Below are 18,385 nucleotides of genomic sequence, written 5' to 3'. Positions count from 1 at the left end.
ACAAATCAAGTTGAATATTTTGTTCAAAATCCAGCTTCAGAAGCTATTGTTATGAAGAGTTACAATAAATTATCAGAGTGTGGGTGGAGACAATATATGATTGGAAAAATAGGAGGTTTTACATTTTGTTATTTATTCATAATTAAATTTTTGTATTTATCAAATAGAAGATCTTAGGACACTCACTGAAAGTGGAGTTCATCCAGAACGTTTGACAGAACAAAAGTTAAATGAAATAGTTCAGAGACACTTAGATGATTTTCCACCAGAAATAATGAATGAATTGATGAGTGATATTATTAGTTTTTATGAAAAAGCTTAATTTGTCTAACCTCAAATACTGTCACTTAAATTCATCTTTTTGACAATGTCTTTTTGTTTCAAATGATTAATGAGATTCTTCTCAAAATAATTTACTTTCAAAGAATGAATCGTATTATTGGGGAATTCTACCCTTTTCCATAACATAACGAGCTATCCCTTTCATTTCTGTAACAAGATTATCTGATTCATAAGTGTGTTGAGTTACTTCAGTAAAAGCTAAATATCGTAATGCAATAGCTAACAGAATTTTGAACAAATAGAGTATTAAAAGTAATGAAATAATAAAGAGAAGATTAAAATGAGATGGTGGTATTGTTTCTAGCCCAAAACAAATAAATAAAACACTAAGAGGAACAGCAGGCATTCCAAGCCTTCTAGCAGAAGTTGATGTGCTATCAAGAGAAGGAATTTTGAATAGTCCCTAATTTAATAAAAGAATGAAACAAATAAAAAAATAAGAATAAAATAAACAAACGTCTTGTGTTGAGATTAAATCATTCAAAAGAACGAATTTACCTTTATCATAAATAGACAAAGGAATATTATTAAATTTACCAATAAACATATGTTTAAGTGAATCAATAATAACTTCAGCAAGTAAAATAAGGAATAAAGAATAAATCATTGATATTAATAAATCAGGATTACTTTCTATATCCCATTCATAATACCCAAAATTACTTAAAGATAAAAGAATAACAAAAGAAAAAAGTTCAAATAACTCGAGTATATCAGCACATAATACTTGAAATACATTTTCAGGAAACATTCTTTTCCAAACTGAAGACTTAAGTTCAAGAATATTATTTGATACAAGAAGTGCCAATAAAGCATGTCCTTTTGAATTAATTGCAACATTTAATGCCATTATATAAAAGAATAGATTAAAAGAATGTAATAAAGTAATAAAAACAGTTAAAATAAAAAAGAGTATTGAATCAGACATCTTTTTATTTTTAATAGATATTAATAATGAACTATGAATATCAAAAGTAAAAGCAGATAATAAACTATTTAACATCTACATTTGAATTATAATGAATAAATCTTTAAAAATAATATAAAAACAAACACCTAATGCATTATAAAGAGCATATAATTTTAATACAGATTCTGCACGTATATAATGATAAACAAAACCAATATCAACTTGATATATTATAATAACACAAAATAAAGTTGATAGATACATTAATATATCATAAATTCTTTTATAATGAATTACCACTTTTTCATTTAAAAAAATTAATTGATAGAAATAAGAAATGATTCTTAATGGAGTGAATAATAAAAATGAACTAAAAGTATCCCATGATATTAATAATCCAATCAACACACTCTAACAATTTGTTTAGACTTTTTTTATAGTATAAAGAAATATAACAAAAATAAAATATAACAAACACGTTCTAAATAGAATGGTGTTTGAATAAAACTTTTTACTGATTGAGGAATAGTATTTTCATTTACTATTTGTTGTGTTAAATTAACTGATTGTTGAATTGGTGAAGAACTTTTTTTATAAATTGGATAATGAATTTCTTTTTCATACCCAAAGATGTCATTCTTTAAAAGAGTTTGTATTTTCTTTTTAATTTGTATACGATGAAAAGGAGGTGTTTGTATGTTTTGATTTCGACTCATTAATGAATTACTAAGATATCAATGTTTTTGTTACAAAAAAGAACAAAAACTCAATAAAAAATGAAACATGAAAGAATAGCAAACCCTGAAAAAAGAGAATTGCTTTTTTATAGTTCAATACAAGCAAAGAAAGAAAAATGGAACACCATACTCGTATCAAATTATATATGTGGGACTTTTGTCAGTGTGATCCTAAAAGATGTTCTGGTAGAAAGTTAGTTCGACAAAAGTTAGTTAAAACATTACCTATTAATGCTTCATTTCATGGTATTTGTTTAACTCCTGATTCATCCGCTTCTTTATTAACACCTGCTGATGCTGAAATTATTGCTAGAAATGGTGTTGCTGTTATTGATTGTAGTTGGAATGAATATTCTGCTGGAAGAGGGGTAAATGAAGTTAAACGATTAAAATATAGAAATGGTAGGTTTTTGCCTTTTTTAATGGCGGGAAATCCAGTTAATTTTGGAAGACCATTTAAATTAAATTGTGCTGAAGCTCTTGCAGGTGCATTAGCCATTTGTGGATTTATGAAAGATGCACAATCCATTATGGAAGTCTTTGGATGGGGAGAGACTTTCTTAGATATTAATAAAAAAGTTATTAAAGAATATACACAATGTAAGACTTTAGAAGATGTTCTTAATGTTCAAAAAGCATATACTGAAACTGATGAAAATATAAAAGAGAAAAGGGAACAAGAACGAGCTAAAATGTTTGATATTCCAGACAGTGATGAAGAAGGTGAAGAAGAATATTTTAATCCGAATAGAATGCCAATTGAAGAAGAAGAAAGTAGTGAAGAAGAAGAAGAAAGTAGTGAAGAAGAAGAAGAAGATTAAAATAAATTAACATTAACTTTGTTTTATTGATTTGCAATTTCTTTTATTCCTTTTTTTTTATTTCATAAAAGAATATTTTTATTTTTAAGAAAAGAATAAAAAAATCTTAATTTATCTATGATTAATATCCTGAAAAGGTATGAATTATTTGGACGAAGCTGGTAAATAAAAACCTTCAGCTGCTTTCCATTTTGTATTTTCGGTTTTAGTAGCAATAGCAGTAATTTCAAGTTGTCCAGACACAGGACCTCCATACTACTTAATTAAATCTTTTTGATTTTTAATTCTAATAAATAATTACTTACAAACCTTAGCATAAGGGTTACAATTTAAATACATATTAGTATCACTATGTTTTAAACGTACATATCCATTCAAATCCCAATATTGTCCTTTTTCAGACTCAACAATCCAAACATCACCATGATCTCCAATACCATTATTTCCAAAACAACTTACTTCCTGTTGACCAGTAATTTCAGATAATTTTTTGTGACTGTGTAAATTCTTTTTTGTAGAGACATGTGTTAAAATTATTTCATCACCATTTTTAATGACTTCTCTGCACTATTAGTTTCTAAGTTATCTAAATGAAAAGGTAAATTCTTGCAGTTTATAAAAAGACAAACCCTGATTTACATTTTTTATTAGCACACCTAACTGTCCACAATGAACCAACGTCATCAAGGTCTTGAAGACCAGTAACAGCTTGTTGACCTGAACCCATTCCATAAGTAACTAGAAGTGAATGTAACCTAATTCCTGTCATCATATGACGAAGTTTAAAAGTACTTCCATATGTCAAGTATGTATGGTCTTGTTCAATAGCAATTTCACAATCATCACCATCACAGTCTTGTGCCAAAACATAACTTATGAAGAGCAGGACAATAAATTTCATTTTAATGTTTTTATAGTTTTTCTATCTTTTAAATAACATATTCTAAAATTAATGTTTTTTTTTTGTTTTAAAATGATAGTATAAGTAGAACTTATATTCTTTTCCTTTTTATTAAAAAATATTATAACTTAGAGTTTCTTCTATTTTTCAAGTAATATTTATAATGTATTAAAAAGAATAATCTCTTGATATTATATTGAATAATTAAAGGTTAGAATATTATCTTTCTATGATAATTCAAAGAAATTCATTTGTTTTAAAATCAAATAACTTCCTTTATTATTTTAAATATTATTTGAGAGTTTTGACTATAGTTTATGTAAAAACAAAAGAATGTGATATTATTAAAGAAGAAATAAATCAAAATTTCTTAACTTAAAAAAAAAAGAAATTAAAGAATCAACACTTTCATTAATATTTATTAAATAAAAAAATAATAATCAATTTTAATGGAATTGAAATAAAACAAAGTAAAATAATAAAAGAAACAAAAACAAACAACCAAAAAGTCTAAAATAATAGATGTTTACTATAAAATAAATAATTTAAAAAAAAAAATAATAATAATATAAAATATCAATAATAATAGTTTAATTATACCAAAAGGATAATTCAACTAGAATTGAAATAATAAAAAAAAGTTAGATAGGTTTAGAATGACAGTCAGATTCATCGCAAGAATTCAATGATAAAATTTGAGTTGAATTTGAAATACTAGATTTGTCAGGAGGGATTGAGTCATTAATAAGAGATTCATGAAGAGATTTTGTTACTTCATCAATAGAAAGATGAATAGTTTTATTTTTCCCACTAAATAATTTAATATTTTCATAAAATAAAACTCCTTCATTAATAATTTCTTTTTTATTCCATTCTTTTTTTAAGTGAATAGATTCAATGACTCTACGTTCTGGCATATAATCTTTTTCTGGTTTCTTTTTTACTTCTTCTTTAAATTGAAATCCAAAGAAATTTTTAATAATATCAAGTAATCCATTATCAATATTTGTTGATGTAATAATTCTTTTTGCCCTTTTTAAATTAGTTCCTACTGGAAAATCAATTTTTTCAATATTATCTTCAACTTCTTTACGAGATAATAAAATTTTATCTTCAAATCCAACTTCAACAATTTTTAATTTTTGATGTTTTCCATCTTTTTGTAATTTACTTAATGTAATATAACATCCTAAATAATATAATATCATTAATAAAAAACCTTCATTTCCATAATCATTTCTATTTGCATTTACTCTATTATTTCTTTTTCTTTCTTTTGATTTAAATTCTCCAAGAATTTCTTCTTCTTTTTCTATTTTTTTTATTATTTTTTTACTTTTCTTTTCTTCATTTTTCCTTTTTGGTTTAATTATATGAATTATTTCTTCTTCTCCAATCCTTTCTAATTCTTCAATAAAATTGGTCGCATCTTCTTCAATTTCATCTTCAATTTTATCTTCTAAATCCATTTCTATATTACTTCCAAGTTGTTTCAATAATTTACCATCTAATAATCCTGCCATATTATCCAATTTTTTATTTTTTTTAGTTCCTTTTTTATAGTTTATGAGTGTAGATATAGTTTCATACTCCCGATTTAATCCAATTCTGTTCTTCTATTTTTTCTTTTTTTCTTTTTTCATTTTCATCCAAAGAAAAACTTTTGATGATTTTGAACTATTATCAGGCAATTTTCAACCACTTTTTTTCACTTTTATGTTATAAAACTCATCATTTTAGTATTTTTATCAGAAGAAACTGACCCATCTTTGCTTTATTTATTTATATTATTTTCAAATTATTGTTATTGAAAGATAGATTTAAAACTCTAAAAAAACTCTTTTCAAAAGTATAAATTTATCAATAATACAATAATATTGCTTATAACTTTGATTAAAATGGTTTATATTTTTAGGAAATCTTAATCGTAGGAATATTTGTAAATTATATTTTTAATTCAAGACATGTGTTATATTTTGAATGGCATTGTTGTTTTTTGAAATGAAATAAATACGTATTTTCAAATTAATAAATAATGATATCCTCAAATAAAAAAGATAACAAAACCTTATTTTAATGATGTGAAAATTCTTTTAGTGATTGGTATGTATTTATTGGTAAAACAATAACATTTAGTAAAAACTATTCCTTGTGGATTTTTTATGGTAAAAATTTCAATAAAATTATATTTTTAATTTTCTATTAAAGAATTTATTAGTTCTCATAAGTAATTAAGCAAACAAAAAATGTGTTTTTTGTTATAAAAAAACCTTTTGAAATACAAACTAAAATATTATTGTATTTTTTAGTTTTAATTCATACACTTTTATAAATATAAAATTAAACAATATATTTATTTGTATGAATTATTTGTATAATTTAATAAAATGGTTATGTACATAGTTTAAAAAGGTTATAAGGAATAATAGTTAATTAAAACACTCGAAGTAGATCCTTCATATTTAATTTTAAACAAAAAAACTTTATTTTTAATATATTTTTTTTTTATAAATTTTTAAATTACATAATATAAAATGTTATCAATAGAAAATGTCTCATATAACAAATAAGATATTTAAATATTTAACAGTACTAATCGTTATTGTATAATTAAAGAAAAATAAAATCTCTCAATAAAGAATTACATTCGTTAAATTATAATTTCAAGAATTGTTTAATTGAAAAAAGAGAAAGTTCTTTTGAGAAATTAAACTAAAAAACTACTTTTTAAATGCCAAGTTTCAAATTAAGTGAAATAATAGAATTAACTATAAGTGAAAATATTGTTCCACCATTACCATTTAAAATGAAAGCAATTTCTGATTTTATGGAAATAAGTCCATATGCACCAAGTGCACTTGCTGAACAATGTTTAATATGGATGAAAAAATATAAGAATAAAGAAGCAGATCAAATGCAAATGTTTAATGTGTTATGTTTAATGGATTATGTTTGTAAAAGGAATGTATCTTTTAGATATCATCTAAAAGACTTTAGTATTATTCATTCTTTTGAATTTCTAGCAAAAGTCAAGGTTTGTTTTTAATTTATTTGTTTTTTTCTCTTAATAAATAAAAAACAAAACAGAAGAAGGAGAAGTGTATTTGTCTTATATATTAGAAAATGGATAAAAATTACTCAAATTCTGTTGTTAATAAAGCAAGATCATTAATAAAAAAATGGGGAGAAAAATATAATGAACTTATTGAAATGAAAGCAATTTATATAAAATATACAGAAAATGTAAAAATGAATGAAGGAATTAATAATAACATAACAAATGTTCCAAAAGAACTTATTGAATTAAAACCTCAAATTGAAAAAAGTCTTTTAGAATGTGAAAAAGTAAATGGAATAAATACCAATTTCTTATCTTTACTTGAAGAAATAAGAAGTCTTTTATTGTTTGTTATATTTTTTTGTTTTGAATTTCTTTAAGAATCAAAAAAGAAGAAGAAGAATTGAACATTAATAAAATAAAGACAATTTAAACGAGGATTACTATTATTAAATGGAAAATATTTAGAAGATCGTCATGAATATAAAAAATGTATTGCATTATTGAATAAACTTCAAACTTGTTATGAGAATCAATTAAAGAAAATTCAAGACGAAAATGAGAAAACTCAATTAAAAAGAAAAGAAGTTCCAAAATTGAAAGGACTTGTTCTTATTCCAACATTTGTAGAAGAAAAAGAAAAACAAAGAAAAAAAAGAGAAATAAATCATCCATTAATTTATCAACCTTTAAGTGGAAATACAACTCCTCGGTCAAAAAAAGAAGTTTCATTATTACCTTTAAATCAAAAAGAATTTCATACCAGAAAAAGAGCATCAACAATATCTGATATTTCAACAAAAAGTAAAATAAAACCAAATGAACCATTAGAAGATTTTGTTCTTTCTGAAAGTCATATCAATTTAAATTCATTTAAAAGTAAATGTTCTGAATTATTAAGTATAGAGAAAAGTCCATGAATATAAAAAGAAAAAGAAATACTATACTTAATGATATTAATATTCATTAATTTATTTTTATTGAATAATCTTTTTCAAACAAAACAAATTATAATTTAACTTACAAATTATTTTAAATAAAAAAAAACAATTCAAAATAGTTTAAAGAATGAGGTTTCAATATCTTTTCTATTAAACAAAAAAGAATAAATAAATCAACAAAGTATAATAAAAACAAATTATAAACTCAAAAATAGAATATTTGAAATTATTTATAACAAACATTCAATTAAATAGAGAAGAGATTGTTTTGATTGAACGAATTTTTGTAAAAAAATATCATAAATGAGATAAAAGAATAGAACTAGAATAACAAATTTTTTCATAAAAATACTTTTGTCGTTCAAGAATATCACGAGTGTTTATGATAAAGTCATAACTCCTTCGATCATTCTTTTTAAATGGAATTTCATGATAAAGTAAATTTAATAATTGGATATTAGTTTCAATTTGTTTTGATAAAATATCTATTATATTAAATAAATCTTCTTTGATTTTATCTTTTTCAAATAAAATTTCTTTTGTAGGTATTAATTTTTCATCACATAATCTATAATATCCACGATAATGAAAAACATCTTTTCCTGATTCTATTGATGAACAATGATTTAATGCATCAAGAATACATTTTTTCCAATTTGGTTTTTGAACTAAACAAATAAATATTTAACATTTTACCAAAAAGAAAGAATATAATTAAAAATGATAATATAATTTTGTAATATCTAAAAAGAAGTAAAAGAAAAGAATAAAGAATCAAAAGAAAATAATAATGATAATAAAGAAATAATATTTTTAAGATTCTAAATTTTGAATTAAAATATCTCAAAAAATAAAATGAATTTAAACTTCTTAAAACAATTAATACCAAACATAATTTGATTTTTTTTAAAATACTCCAATGATTTTTAATAAACAAATAAATGTCTTTTTTTAAAGAGAAATAATCAGTCATTGGATGTAATTTTTTTAATGAACGTAATATTAATATACATAATTTCGTTGTTTTTATTTTATTTTCTTTTATTAATGTATCTTCTTGTTCGCAAATACAACATAAACATCTAGGACTTATTTCTTCACTATCTCTTCCAGGTTCAGGTGTTTGCATAGAAAATACTTCTTTTAAATCTTTTCAAGTTTTATTTTTAACTTCTTCTTTGATACTTCTTATCAAATCCTTTTAATTTTTGTTTTTTTTTTCTCGTTTTCGATGTTTATTTTTTTGTCGTTTCCTTCACTAATGAAACCAATTTAAAAATGAAGAAATTTACTTCTTCATTTTTTTCTTTAATTTTACTGTTAAAAATCTACTTATGAATTTCTTTTAAACAGTTGAATAAAAGAATGTTATATAAAACGTTAATTTATTATTTTTTTTTTTATTGAAGATGGAATTTCTTTTAAAAGAAATTACATATTTTTGTTGACTGAAAATTAGATATATTTTTACGTTGAAACTACTTTTTCTTGTGAATAAGATCTCATTTTTGATAGTTATAAAGAATTTATTTAAATGAAGTCTACTAAAGTTCTTGACTATGTTATTCATTTCAAAAGAGCAAACAGTTTTGTTTTTATTTGAATTATCTTTAAGTAAATGAAATTAAAAAATGAGGAGATGTAAAGAAATTCTCTCAAATACAAATAATGATATAAGAATAATTACTAATAAAAATAGTTGAAAGACCAAAGAATGTAGTTGATTTTAAAGCACCAAGAGTAGATAATCAAGATACTATTATTTTTGAATTTTGTTATCCTGAAAATATAGTTGGAAAACAAAAAGAACGACTTGAAAATTTTTCATTTGTTTTAACTGGAATAGATGGAATGAGAAAGTATTGTTATTGTAGAAGAAAAATTCATATTGATGACTCAGAATGTATTTGTATAGTATCACAAAAGTTTGTAGTTATATTACTTCTCTTGTTTATTTATTAATAAAATAATATTTTACTTTCTAATTATTTTATATTCTTATTATTTTAGTGCATCTTTTGCTTTTTATGAACAAGTTTTAAATTTATTTGAAAAATATTTACCAAAAGTGGATGCTGTAGAACAACTTGCATCTGCTTTATTAGACCAACCATTTCCTTTTCCAGGAGAACAAATTCATAATAGTGATCCAGCAAAAAGATTAATTAATTATTCTATAGTTAGACCAATTAATGATACTTTTACAAATACTAAATTAGTTTCTACAGCAACATTAATTAATAAATTTGGAGCATCTGAAGTTATTGATATTTTAAGTCATATGATGTTAGAAAGAAAATTTTTATTTGTATCAGATTATTTAATGACTCTTTCTAATACAATTTCATCATTTATTACTTTAATGTCACCATTTGTATGGCAACATGTTTTAATTCCATTATTACCTAAAAGTCTTGTAACATATTGTGCAGCACCAATGCCATTTGTAATTGGATGTTTAAGAACATTATATCCAGAAATTCAAAATGAATGTGGAGATATTTCTGATGTTTTTGTTATTGATATTGATAATGGAAATTATATAAATAAACCAGACTTTCCAATGCTTCTTGTCTCTGACACAAGTATTGGACTTCGTAATATTTTATCAAACATTGTAAGTAAAGAACCAAAACCAGAAGATGATACAGTTGTACGAGCACAGGTTCTTAAATTTTTTCAAAGATTATTTTTAAATTATCAAAAATGTTTTAAAGAAGTTAAACCAACTGAAGAAGATAAAAACAATCCTCGATTTAAACCAATTCAATTTAAATGGTCAAAATTTATTAAAAAATTAGATCCTGATAATGAAGCTTTTATTACTGAATTTCAACAATCTCAAATGCTTGATATGTTTATTGAAGAACGTGAAAATATGTTAATTAATAATCAAAGTTTACTTACTAAATGTCCTTTACTTGTTAATAGTATTACTGCTATTCCTGAAGCAACAACTTGTCATTGGAAAGTATTAACAGATTATTTTCCTACTCCAACATCAGAACAAAAAATTTGTTTCTTTTGTAAACAAAATATTTTAACAAATATGCCATGTTCTTTATGGGAAGGAAAACCAATTCATTCTAAATGTTATAGGTGTCAATCTTGTTTTAAAGTAATTGTTGGAGATAGAGAAAGTATTGATCATCGTTGTATTTATTGTGTAAGTAAAAATCTTCCGATTCAAGTACATACAGAAAAAGACTATTTAAATCATTTTAATAATAAATCAGTTAAAACAGCTTTTGCTATGAAAAGATGGAAAAGAGAAATTAAACAAACGGTTGGTATTGGTAATTATATTAAAAAATCAGATGACTTTAGTTCTTCTGAAAATTTAGATGAAATGGAAATATCAGAACCTACTGATTTTCATTCTGTTAAAGTAGATATTAAATTTGATGTTTCAAAACCTGCACCTCCACTTCCTTCTAAAAAAGAATCTACTCAATTTCGTACTACATCTTCTTCAGATAATGGAATGATTTCTCAAAAATCTCTTTCACATTCTACTTCAAACAGTTCAAAACCAGCATTACCTCCTAAACCTCTTTCTATGAGTACTGAAAAAAGTAAACCAAATAAAGAACGTCCTACTCTTCCAAAAAAATCAATCAAACAAGTAGCAACAGAACCAATTGGACTTCCTTTTAATTCTTCACATCCAAAAGAAGATAAGAAAAAACCAGAATTACCTAAAAAAACAACAACACCAAATGGAAACACATCAAGTAAAATTAATACTTTTCAACTTTCAACTGGAAATTCTTCATTACCAAAGAAAAGTCCTAATGAAAAAACAAAAAGTCGACAAAATGGTGGAGATGTTGCTCGGTTAGCAGGAATGTATGAAAATATGAATTGAATTTATTTCAAAATAATTAATAAATTAAATAAATTAAATTATTAATGTTTTATTAATAAAATATTAAATAAAAATTTAAGCATAGTGTGGAATACCATTTAATGATGGAACTGAGTTACATTCAATTGACTTAGGGATTTGAATAATTTTTGTTGACTTTAATGGTAAAGTATAAATGACATGATTTCTTTCTTCAAATCCATTAAAGTTAGTTGCCATAGAAATTGTATAAGCACCCATATTGGGAAATAATAACCAATCTTTCCCTGGCTCCATTTCTGGTAGTTCTTGAGTTGCTACTTTATCACTTCCATTACAAGAAGGTCCATAAATAATACTTTCATACATTTTAGTATTTTCATTAACTTTTTGTGTAATACATTCACAACTTTTTTGTTTTTCAAACCAAATACAACATCCAAAACTTCCATGTAAACCATCACCTGAAGTATATTCAATTTGTTTCTTTCCATTCTGTATTCTTACTCTTTTACCATGTAAAGAACTAACAAGATGAAATGCATTAGATGCCATATATCTTCCAGGTTCTGCAATAAATCTTGTTCTTTCTGGAAACTCTAATTCTTTTATTGTTTTTTCAATTGTTGCTGCAAATTCTTCAAATGGAGCAACTTGACTAAATCCTCCTCCAATATCAATTAAATATGGTTTCATTCCAAATTGTTCTGCTAATGTAACAGTGTTTCTTGCTTTAGTTAATGCTTTAGTAAAAACTTCACTATTATGAGAATCACTTCCAACATGAAAATGGACTCCATCTAAATTTAATCCTTTGTCTTTAATTTCTTTTAAAACTATTTCAACCTCATCATCATGAAGTCCAAATTTCTCTCCAAATACATGACCTGCTGATGTATCATTTTCCATAATTCTTATCATTATACCCATTTTTGGTGCATATTTTGCAATTTTTTGAACTTCATCAATTGAATCTACAATTGTATGATTAATTCCTAAATGACTTGCTTCAATTAATTGATTATATGGTTTGAAAGTTTGTGAATATGTAATGTCTTCAGGATTAAATCCAAGGTCTAATACTTCTTTTATTTCATTCAATGAAGCACAATCAAAACCACATCCTAATTCACCTAAAAGCTTAACTAAATGAGGTTCAGGATTACATTTAACAGCAAAGCAAGGTCTAACTGTTGGCATATTCTTTTTCCATCTTTCAACTGCTTTTTCAACACCTTCAGTATCAAAAATCCAAAAACCAAGTGGTTGGTTTTCTGGTTCAAATTGGCTGATAAGATTAAGAGCGAATTCTTTTACTTCTAGAGATGTTTGTTTCATTGTCCAATAATTTAATGATGTTTGTTAGTTGAAAAATTTCTTTAAATGTTTCTTTACATTCAAAAAAAAAGATGACAACAGATTATTTTAGTATCTTCGACTTGTCCATTCGCTTCCTTCATTTCACAAATTATCTTAATAGAACAAGATAGATTCTTCTTATTTCTTTTGCTATATTAATAAATTATTTTGTTTAATTATCTTCTTTAAAAATAAATTAGACTTTGATTTCTTTTATATAATATTCTAAATTTTTATTCTTTTGATATATATTACAGTATTTATTTTCATTTTCTTTTTTTTTTGTTATTTATAAAAATAATGAACTTAGAATAACGTTTATAATTTTTCATGGGAAACCAAGAAGCAAAACAACGTGTTGATAACATATAACTTCCTCTTAAAGAGGGGGTTATTAGTACAATAATTGAAAATGAATTATTCCTCACTGGAAAGAAAGGTGCATTACTTAGTGATACATATGAATTGAACCATATTAAAGCCATAGTGGTTGTATGTCCAGAACAATATGAATATCCAATTAATAAAGAAGAAGTAGAAATATTAAAATTACCAGTTATAGATTCATATAATTTTCCATTAATAAATTATTTAGAAAAAGCATATGAATTTATTGACTCACAAATAACACAACATCATCCAGTATTAGTTCATTGTGATTTTGGTATATCACGATCTGCTTCTGTGGTTATTGCTTATTTAATTAGAAAATATCAAATGTCTTTAAAAGCCGCTTTTCAATATGTCTCTGATAGAAGACATATTGTTTGTCCAAATCCCGCATTTATTATGCAATTGTATGAATGGCAAAGAAAATATCATTCATGTGTTGGAAATGATGTTGATGCATTATATATTAAACAGTTACTTTCAGTGTCTTCATTATTATATAGAGATATTCCTTCTAAGTCATTATGGAATGCTTTTGTTGACTCAAAGTTTGATTTTGCTGATGCATTAAAGTCATTAAGAAAACACTTAGCATCAAGAGACTTATCAATGGAATTTTGAATATAATATAAAAGAAGATAATATTAAAGTTTTTATTAAGTTTTTAAGTTTATAACTTCTTAAATAAAAATGAAGAAAAAAAAAGAATGATTTAAGTTTTATTCATAATGACTAAATACATTTTGAATCTTCCAAATAAAATCAATAAAGGTTGTTGGTTGTGAGGATGCATCAATTGATGAAATAATTTTTATTCTCTTTAAAAAAGGATTACTTTCAATACCCTTGTGTAATTTTGAATTAATTCCTTTATACAATGCAATTATTGTTTCTCTTATATATATTCCAAGATGATTAATAAAGCAAAAATTATTATTTTGAAGAAGTCCCCATCCTTTATATTTCTTTGTATATATTTGAATTTTATATATTCCTTTAAGATGTGGTTGAATAATAACAGCTATTTGACAATTACATTCTCCAAGAACATTAGGATCAAATTCTATTTCTGTAAAGAATATATTTATAAGTTGGTTTAATATTAATTCTTTATCATTCCTATTTTGAATTGGTATTTTACTAATATCACTAATAACAACTTCTCTAATTATATCACTATACTGAATAACTTCACATTTATATTTTATTAATAATGGATTTTGTTTGCCAATAATTGTTTCTTCCCCTTTAACTTGCTTTCCAAGAGCATTTTTAACCTCTTCAAAAGCTTCTGTAGATTCTTCATTACAAATAATTTCTTCTTTAGTTTTTCTATTACCTACATTAAATAACCAAAACAAATATAATTCTTTTGAACATATAGCATCTAATTCATTAATTTTATTTTCTAAATCGTTTCCAATTATATTTATTTGTTTATAATTTGATTCTGATATATTAAATATAGACATTAATAACTTTATTATTTCTACTTGGTTTGTGTTTGTATTTACTACCTTTTTAATAACTTTAGAATATCTATCTGTTTTTTGTACTTTTTTGTGCTCTGTTAATGGTTGAAAAATTGATACCTCATGTATTTTACTTATTTTGTTTTCACTTTCTAAGAAGACTTTTTCTCTAATCCTTGACATTTCTTGAGATTCCTCACTTTTTATTCCTTTACACAATTCATTGTATTCTTTTAGTATTTCATTCACACTTTCATCTAACCATTTTTCTTTATCATTTTCTACAGGAACATAAAATAATAAGTCATGTTTTTTTTCAGTATATAATACACTTTCTTGAACACCCGACTTTGTTTGAGTTAAAATATTACAATCATAATTTAATCCATTAGTGGGTTCTTCAATTTCAAAAGTACATTTACCAAATACATCCCTCATTTCAATAATAATGCCACCTTTCTTTTCATCTTTTATCCATACACTAAACATTTTTCCTTCTTTCATAAAGTTAAGAACGCTTTCTTTCGTTCTTCGTTTATATTTATCATTTTCTATTAATTTTCCATACCTTCTTAATGAGCTAATAAAGAGTTTTGATGCTTCTCCATCTCCATATAATTGTGTTATATTAACTCTTGTTTCATTTAATTCTTCTAAATAATGGAATAATTTTTTCAAAGTTGTATTATCCATAATTTGAAATATAGATGACGAAGTAAATCCAATTACCATTAAAGACATAATAATTCTTTGTTTATTTTCAATTAAAGTTGTTTTAATAGATTCTTCTAATGATAAATTGAATATTTCATTAAGTAAATCATTAGGAATAGTTCTAGCATTTTTTCCAATAAAATCAAGTGTAAGTCCAAAATTAAAACATATCTCTTTTCTATTCTTTGATTTTTCTGCTAATGCACATTCTCCAAGAATAATATTAAATAATATTAATGCCTGGTCTTTTAAATTTTTAATTTCTTTATCAATTTTTTGGTCTTTTTGATGTTGTAATTGATTTATAGTTTGAGATATTTGAACAAATAATCGAGCTGCTATCCATACAGCAGTAATATGAGAAGACCTTGTTAATACAACATGTGTGGCATATAATATTACATTAGTCATTTGTTGGTAATATTCAATTTGTCCATTAGAATATTCAGGAATAATTAATTGTTCTAATTCTAAGAAAATATTTAGTAATGAAAGAATTTTAATTGGAGCGTTTGTAGTAGAATTAAATAACCGTTTATCAATTGGAACTAAATCATTTCCTAAATTTCCGTGTGGAAGATTTGATAAAAATAAATGTGTTTTTTGTGTTTTAGTGTAGTTATAAAATTGTTGTATTTTATTTATAATTAAAGGTATTAATGGAATATAATTTAAATAGAGTCTATAAAAAAGAGAACAACACTTTTCGAGAGAAGGAAATAATAGTTCATCTGGAATCATAGAAAGAAGGTTTTTTAATATTGCAATAACTTCATTAGGACAACTAGAGTTTTCATAAAGTTCAATTAATGAATGAATATTCATTGTTTGTATATAATTATCTTGAAGTGATAATGAGTTAAAAATAATTGGAATAAACAATTCTGTGATATTAATTATTTTTTTGTTTGATATTTTTTCAGAATTATTAAGTATAATGATTGTTTGATTGACTAATAAATGAATATTTCTTCTTATAAGTGTATTTGAATAATTTTCTTCAGAACAAATAAGTTTTGTAAATATTTTAAAAATAAAAATAATATCTTCATCTTGCCATTGATCAAATCTTTTTATCATCTTTGTACAATACCTACATGTATAATAAGAATAATCCCCTGTTTCAAATACTTTAAATTTTGTATCATTTTCTTTTGTAATATTATTAACTGTTTCATATTCTGGAGATATTAATGAAATAATTGCAGGAGTTGTTGTATTAGAAGTACAATATAACTTGTCAGTTATTGTTCTAACTAAATGTCCATATACTTTAGCTATAGCATTTAAAACACCTTGAATACACCAATAATCTTGTAATAATTTTTTTAATGACAGTGTATTATTCAACCATGCATCTTCATCTTTAGAATATAACTTCATCCACATAAATATTGTGGAAAGAATAATATCAAATGTATCATTTTCCATTGACAATGAAAATGCACTTGATGCAAATCTTACTTTTGTATGTCTATCAACTTTTTGATTTTGAGCTCCATTTTTTAATAATGAAAGATAATTATCTACTACAATTAATGTTAATGGAATTACAGATGTTCTAGAATTAATATTTATAGACCATATACATGAAGACAAAAAAGCTAAGACATTCGATAAAAATTTTCTTGACTCTTCAAGATAATATTCTCGATAAATTATTAAAGACTTCAATTCATCTAAATAAAATGTTTGTAATGATTTTAACTCTTCTTTTGGTAATGAATTTGTCATTGTTTCTACATTAGGTCCAAAGAATATCATAAAATACCATTTTAGAGATGGTCGAACTTCTTCATCAAATTCATTTGGGCTCCATTTCATATTTAAAATACAATGAAAAATATCTTTAAAAACTTGAGAAAAATAAGGGGATAAGTACATAGTACAAAATCGCGTAGGATTAATCAAAAAGATTTTTAAGAATAATACTGTTATTTTCTTATTTGGTTCTGGTAAATATTTTAAGTAAAATGTTTTATCAATATAGGATTTGACATCTAAAATGATCATTGGAAATATCACACACAATACATTTCTTAACAAAACTAATAAATTGGAAAAGTCATTTTCTTTTTCAAAACTCTGAGACAAAATTTCTGTTAACATGTATGTAGCTTCTTCTAGTCGTCTACTTAAATCCTTACTTTTGTTAAGAGAATTATCATATCTCAAATTAGTACTTTGAAGAATGTTAGTCTCATGAGAATTAAATGCTGGAAAATCAATAATGGAAATGATTAATTGAACAAATCTAAGATCATTACATTTAACACTCTTCAAATAATCTAATGATAGTTGTAATGCCATTTTCCTCACTTCAAATTCCATAAACACACAAAGACAATCTTCAATAAATAATTGGAACGACTTATGTTGACTGAAATATTGTGAAGGAGAAGAGGTTAATGTTTCATTATCATAAATTATTCCAATAAGAGTGAGTAGAGATAATACATCCTGTACACGAATTTTGTTAGTATCATTACTTAAACATAATTGTAAGTATCCCTCAAGCTCAACAACTAGTGTCTGATATTTTTCTTGTTTAACAAGATTTTCTTTGAACTGGTCTGAGATTGTTGTTCTTTGGATAGTTTCTTTAAATGACTTAATCTTTGATTCAATTGTGCGTTCAGAAAGAAACGAATATGACCGGTTTGTAAAAAGAAACATTAATTACTTAATTTTAAGTTTAATAACAATTTCACGTCAATTCATGATTGTTGTTCTACAGAAATAAGGAAAAACGAAAAAAAAGAAAAGAAGGAAAAATTAAACATAAAGAAGTGTATCAGGTTGATGCGAATAATAAGACATTACAAATAAGATAAAGTGAATGATGAGACAGAATCACATCAAATCAATGACATGTTTTATTAATATGTTCAAT

At 24.1% G+C, this 18,385-nt stretch overlaps 10 protein-coding genes across 10 annotated transcripts; 4 read left to right on the top strand and 6 right to left on the bottom strand.

The window, feature by feature from the left end:
* Nucleotides 1–436: 436 nt before the first annotated feature.
* Nucleotides 437–1,968, bottom strand: EHI_100500 (uncharacterized protein; the record flags this gene model as incomplete). Its single annotated transcript, XM_650015.1, has 4 exons — nucleotides 437–745; nucleotides 800–1,345; nucleotides 1,397–1,663; nucleotides 1,729–1,968. 4 exons carry the CDS (start codon nucleotides 1,966–1,968, stop codon nucleotides 437–439), a joined length of 1,362 nt encoding a protein of 453 aa, XP_655107.1.
* Nucleotides 1,969–2,105: 137 nt separating this feature from the next.
* On the top strand, nucleotides 2,106–2,845 carry EHI_100490 (uncharacterized protein; the record flags this gene model as incomplete). The annotated part of the gene is made up of 1 exon (XM_650016.2): nucleotides 2,106–2,845. The coding sequence occupies one exon, from the start codon at nucleotides 2,106–2,108 to the stop codon at nucleotides 2,808–2,810; it is 705 nt and encodes a 234-aa protein (XP_655108.1). The 3' UTR covers nucleotides 2,811–2,845.
* A 109-nt stretch (nucleotides 2,846–2,954) lies between these two features.
* EHI_100480 (MIR domain protein) lies at nucleotides 2,955–3,711 on the bottom strand (the record flags this gene model as incomplete). Its single annotated transcript, XM_650017.1, has 3 exons — nucleotides 2,955–3,065; nucleotides 3,120–3,372; nucleotides 3,440–3,711. 3 exons carry the CDS (start codon nucleotides 3,709–3,711, stop codon nucleotides 2,955–2,957), a joined length of 636 nt encoding a protein of 211 aa, XP_655109.1.
* A 641-nt stretch (nucleotides 3,712–4,352) lies between these two features.
* On the bottom strand, nucleotides 4,353–5,234 carry EHI_100470 (uncharacterized protein; the record flags this gene model as incomplete). Its single annotated transcript, XM_650018.1, has 1 exon — nucleotides 4,353–5,234. One exon carries the CDS (start codon nucleotides 5,232–5,234, stop codon nucleotides 4,353–4,355), a length of 882 nt encoding a protein of 293 aa, XP_655110.1.
* A 1,208-nt stretch (nucleotides 5,235–6,442) lies between these two features.
* Nucleotides 6,443–7,689, top strand: EHI_100460 (uncharacterized protein; the record flags this gene model as incomplete). Its single annotated transcript, XM_001913628.1, has 3 exons — nucleotides 6,443–6,745; nucleotides 6,832–7,115; nucleotides 7,194–7,689. The coding sequence occupies 3 exons, from the start codon at nucleotides 6,443–6,445 to the stop codon at nucleotides 7,687–7,689; spliced, it is 1,083 nt and encodes a 360-aa protein (XP_001913663.1).
* Nucleotides 7,690–8,007: 318 nt separating this feature from the next.
* Nucleotides 8,008–8,839, bottom strand: EHI_100450 (uncharacterized protein; the record flags this gene model as incomplete). The annotated part of the gene is made up of 2 exons (XM_650019.1): nucleotides 8,008–8,378; nucleotides 8,602–8,839. The coding sequence occupies 2 exons, from the start codon at nucleotides 8,837–8,839 to the stop codon at nucleotides 8,008–8,010; spliced, it is 609 nt and encodes a 202-aa protein (XP_655111.1).
* Nucleotides 8,840–9,244: 405 nt separating this feature from the next.
* Nucleotides 9,245–11,578, top strand: EHI_100440 (uncharacterized protein; the record flags this gene model as incomplete). Its single annotated transcript, XM_650020.1, has 3 exons — nucleotides 9,245–9,296; nucleotides 9,410–9,635; nucleotides 9,721–11,578. The coding sequence occupies 3 exons, from the start codon at nucleotides 9,245–9,247 to the stop codon at nucleotides 11,576–11,578; spliced, it is 2,136 nt and encodes a 711-aa protein (XP_655112.1).
* A 75-nt stretch (nucleotides 11,579–11,653) lies between these two features.
* Nucleotides 11,654–12,895, bottom strand: EHI_100430 (ornithine decarboxylase, putative; the record flags this gene model as incomplete). Its single annotated transcript, XM_650021.1, has 1 exon — nucleotides 11,654–12,895. One exon carries the CDS (start codon nucleotides 12,893–12,895, stop codon nucleotides 11,654–11,656), a length of 1,242 nt encoding a protein of 413 aa, XP_655113.1.
* Nucleotides 12,896–13,246: 351 nt separating this feature from the next.
* EHI_100420 (dual specificity protein phosphatase, putative) lies at nucleotides 13,247–13,927 on the top strand (the record flags this gene model as incomplete). Its single annotated transcript, XM_650022.2, has 2 exons — nucleotides 13,247–13,271; nucleotides 13,449–13,927. 2 exons carry the CDS (start codon nucleotides 13,247–13,249, stop codon nucleotides 13,925–13,927), a joined length of 504 nt encoding a protein of 167 aa, XP_655114.2.
* Nucleotides 13,928–14,025: 98 nt separating this feature from the next.
* On the bottom strand, nucleotides 14,026–18,168 carry EHI_100410 (uncharacterized protein; the record flags this gene model as incomplete). The annotated part of the gene is made up of 1 exon (XM_650023.1): nucleotides 14,026–18,168. One exon carries the CDS (start codon nucleotides 18,166–18,168, stop codon nucleotides 14,026–14,028), a length of 4,143 nt encoding a protein of 1,380 aa, XP_655115.1.
* Between the last annotated feature and the right edge of the window lie 217 nt (nucleotides 18,169–18,385).

Source organism: Entamoeba histolytica, genomic scaffold (assembly GCF_000208925.1).
Source record: "Entamoeba histolytica HM-1:IMSS scf_1104750517803 genomic scaffold, whole genome shotgun sequence".
NCBI lineage: Eukaryota > Evosea > Mastigamoebida > Endamoebidae > Entamoeba > Entamoeba histolytica.
This window is presented reverse-complemented; position numbering and strand designations above follow the sequence as displayed.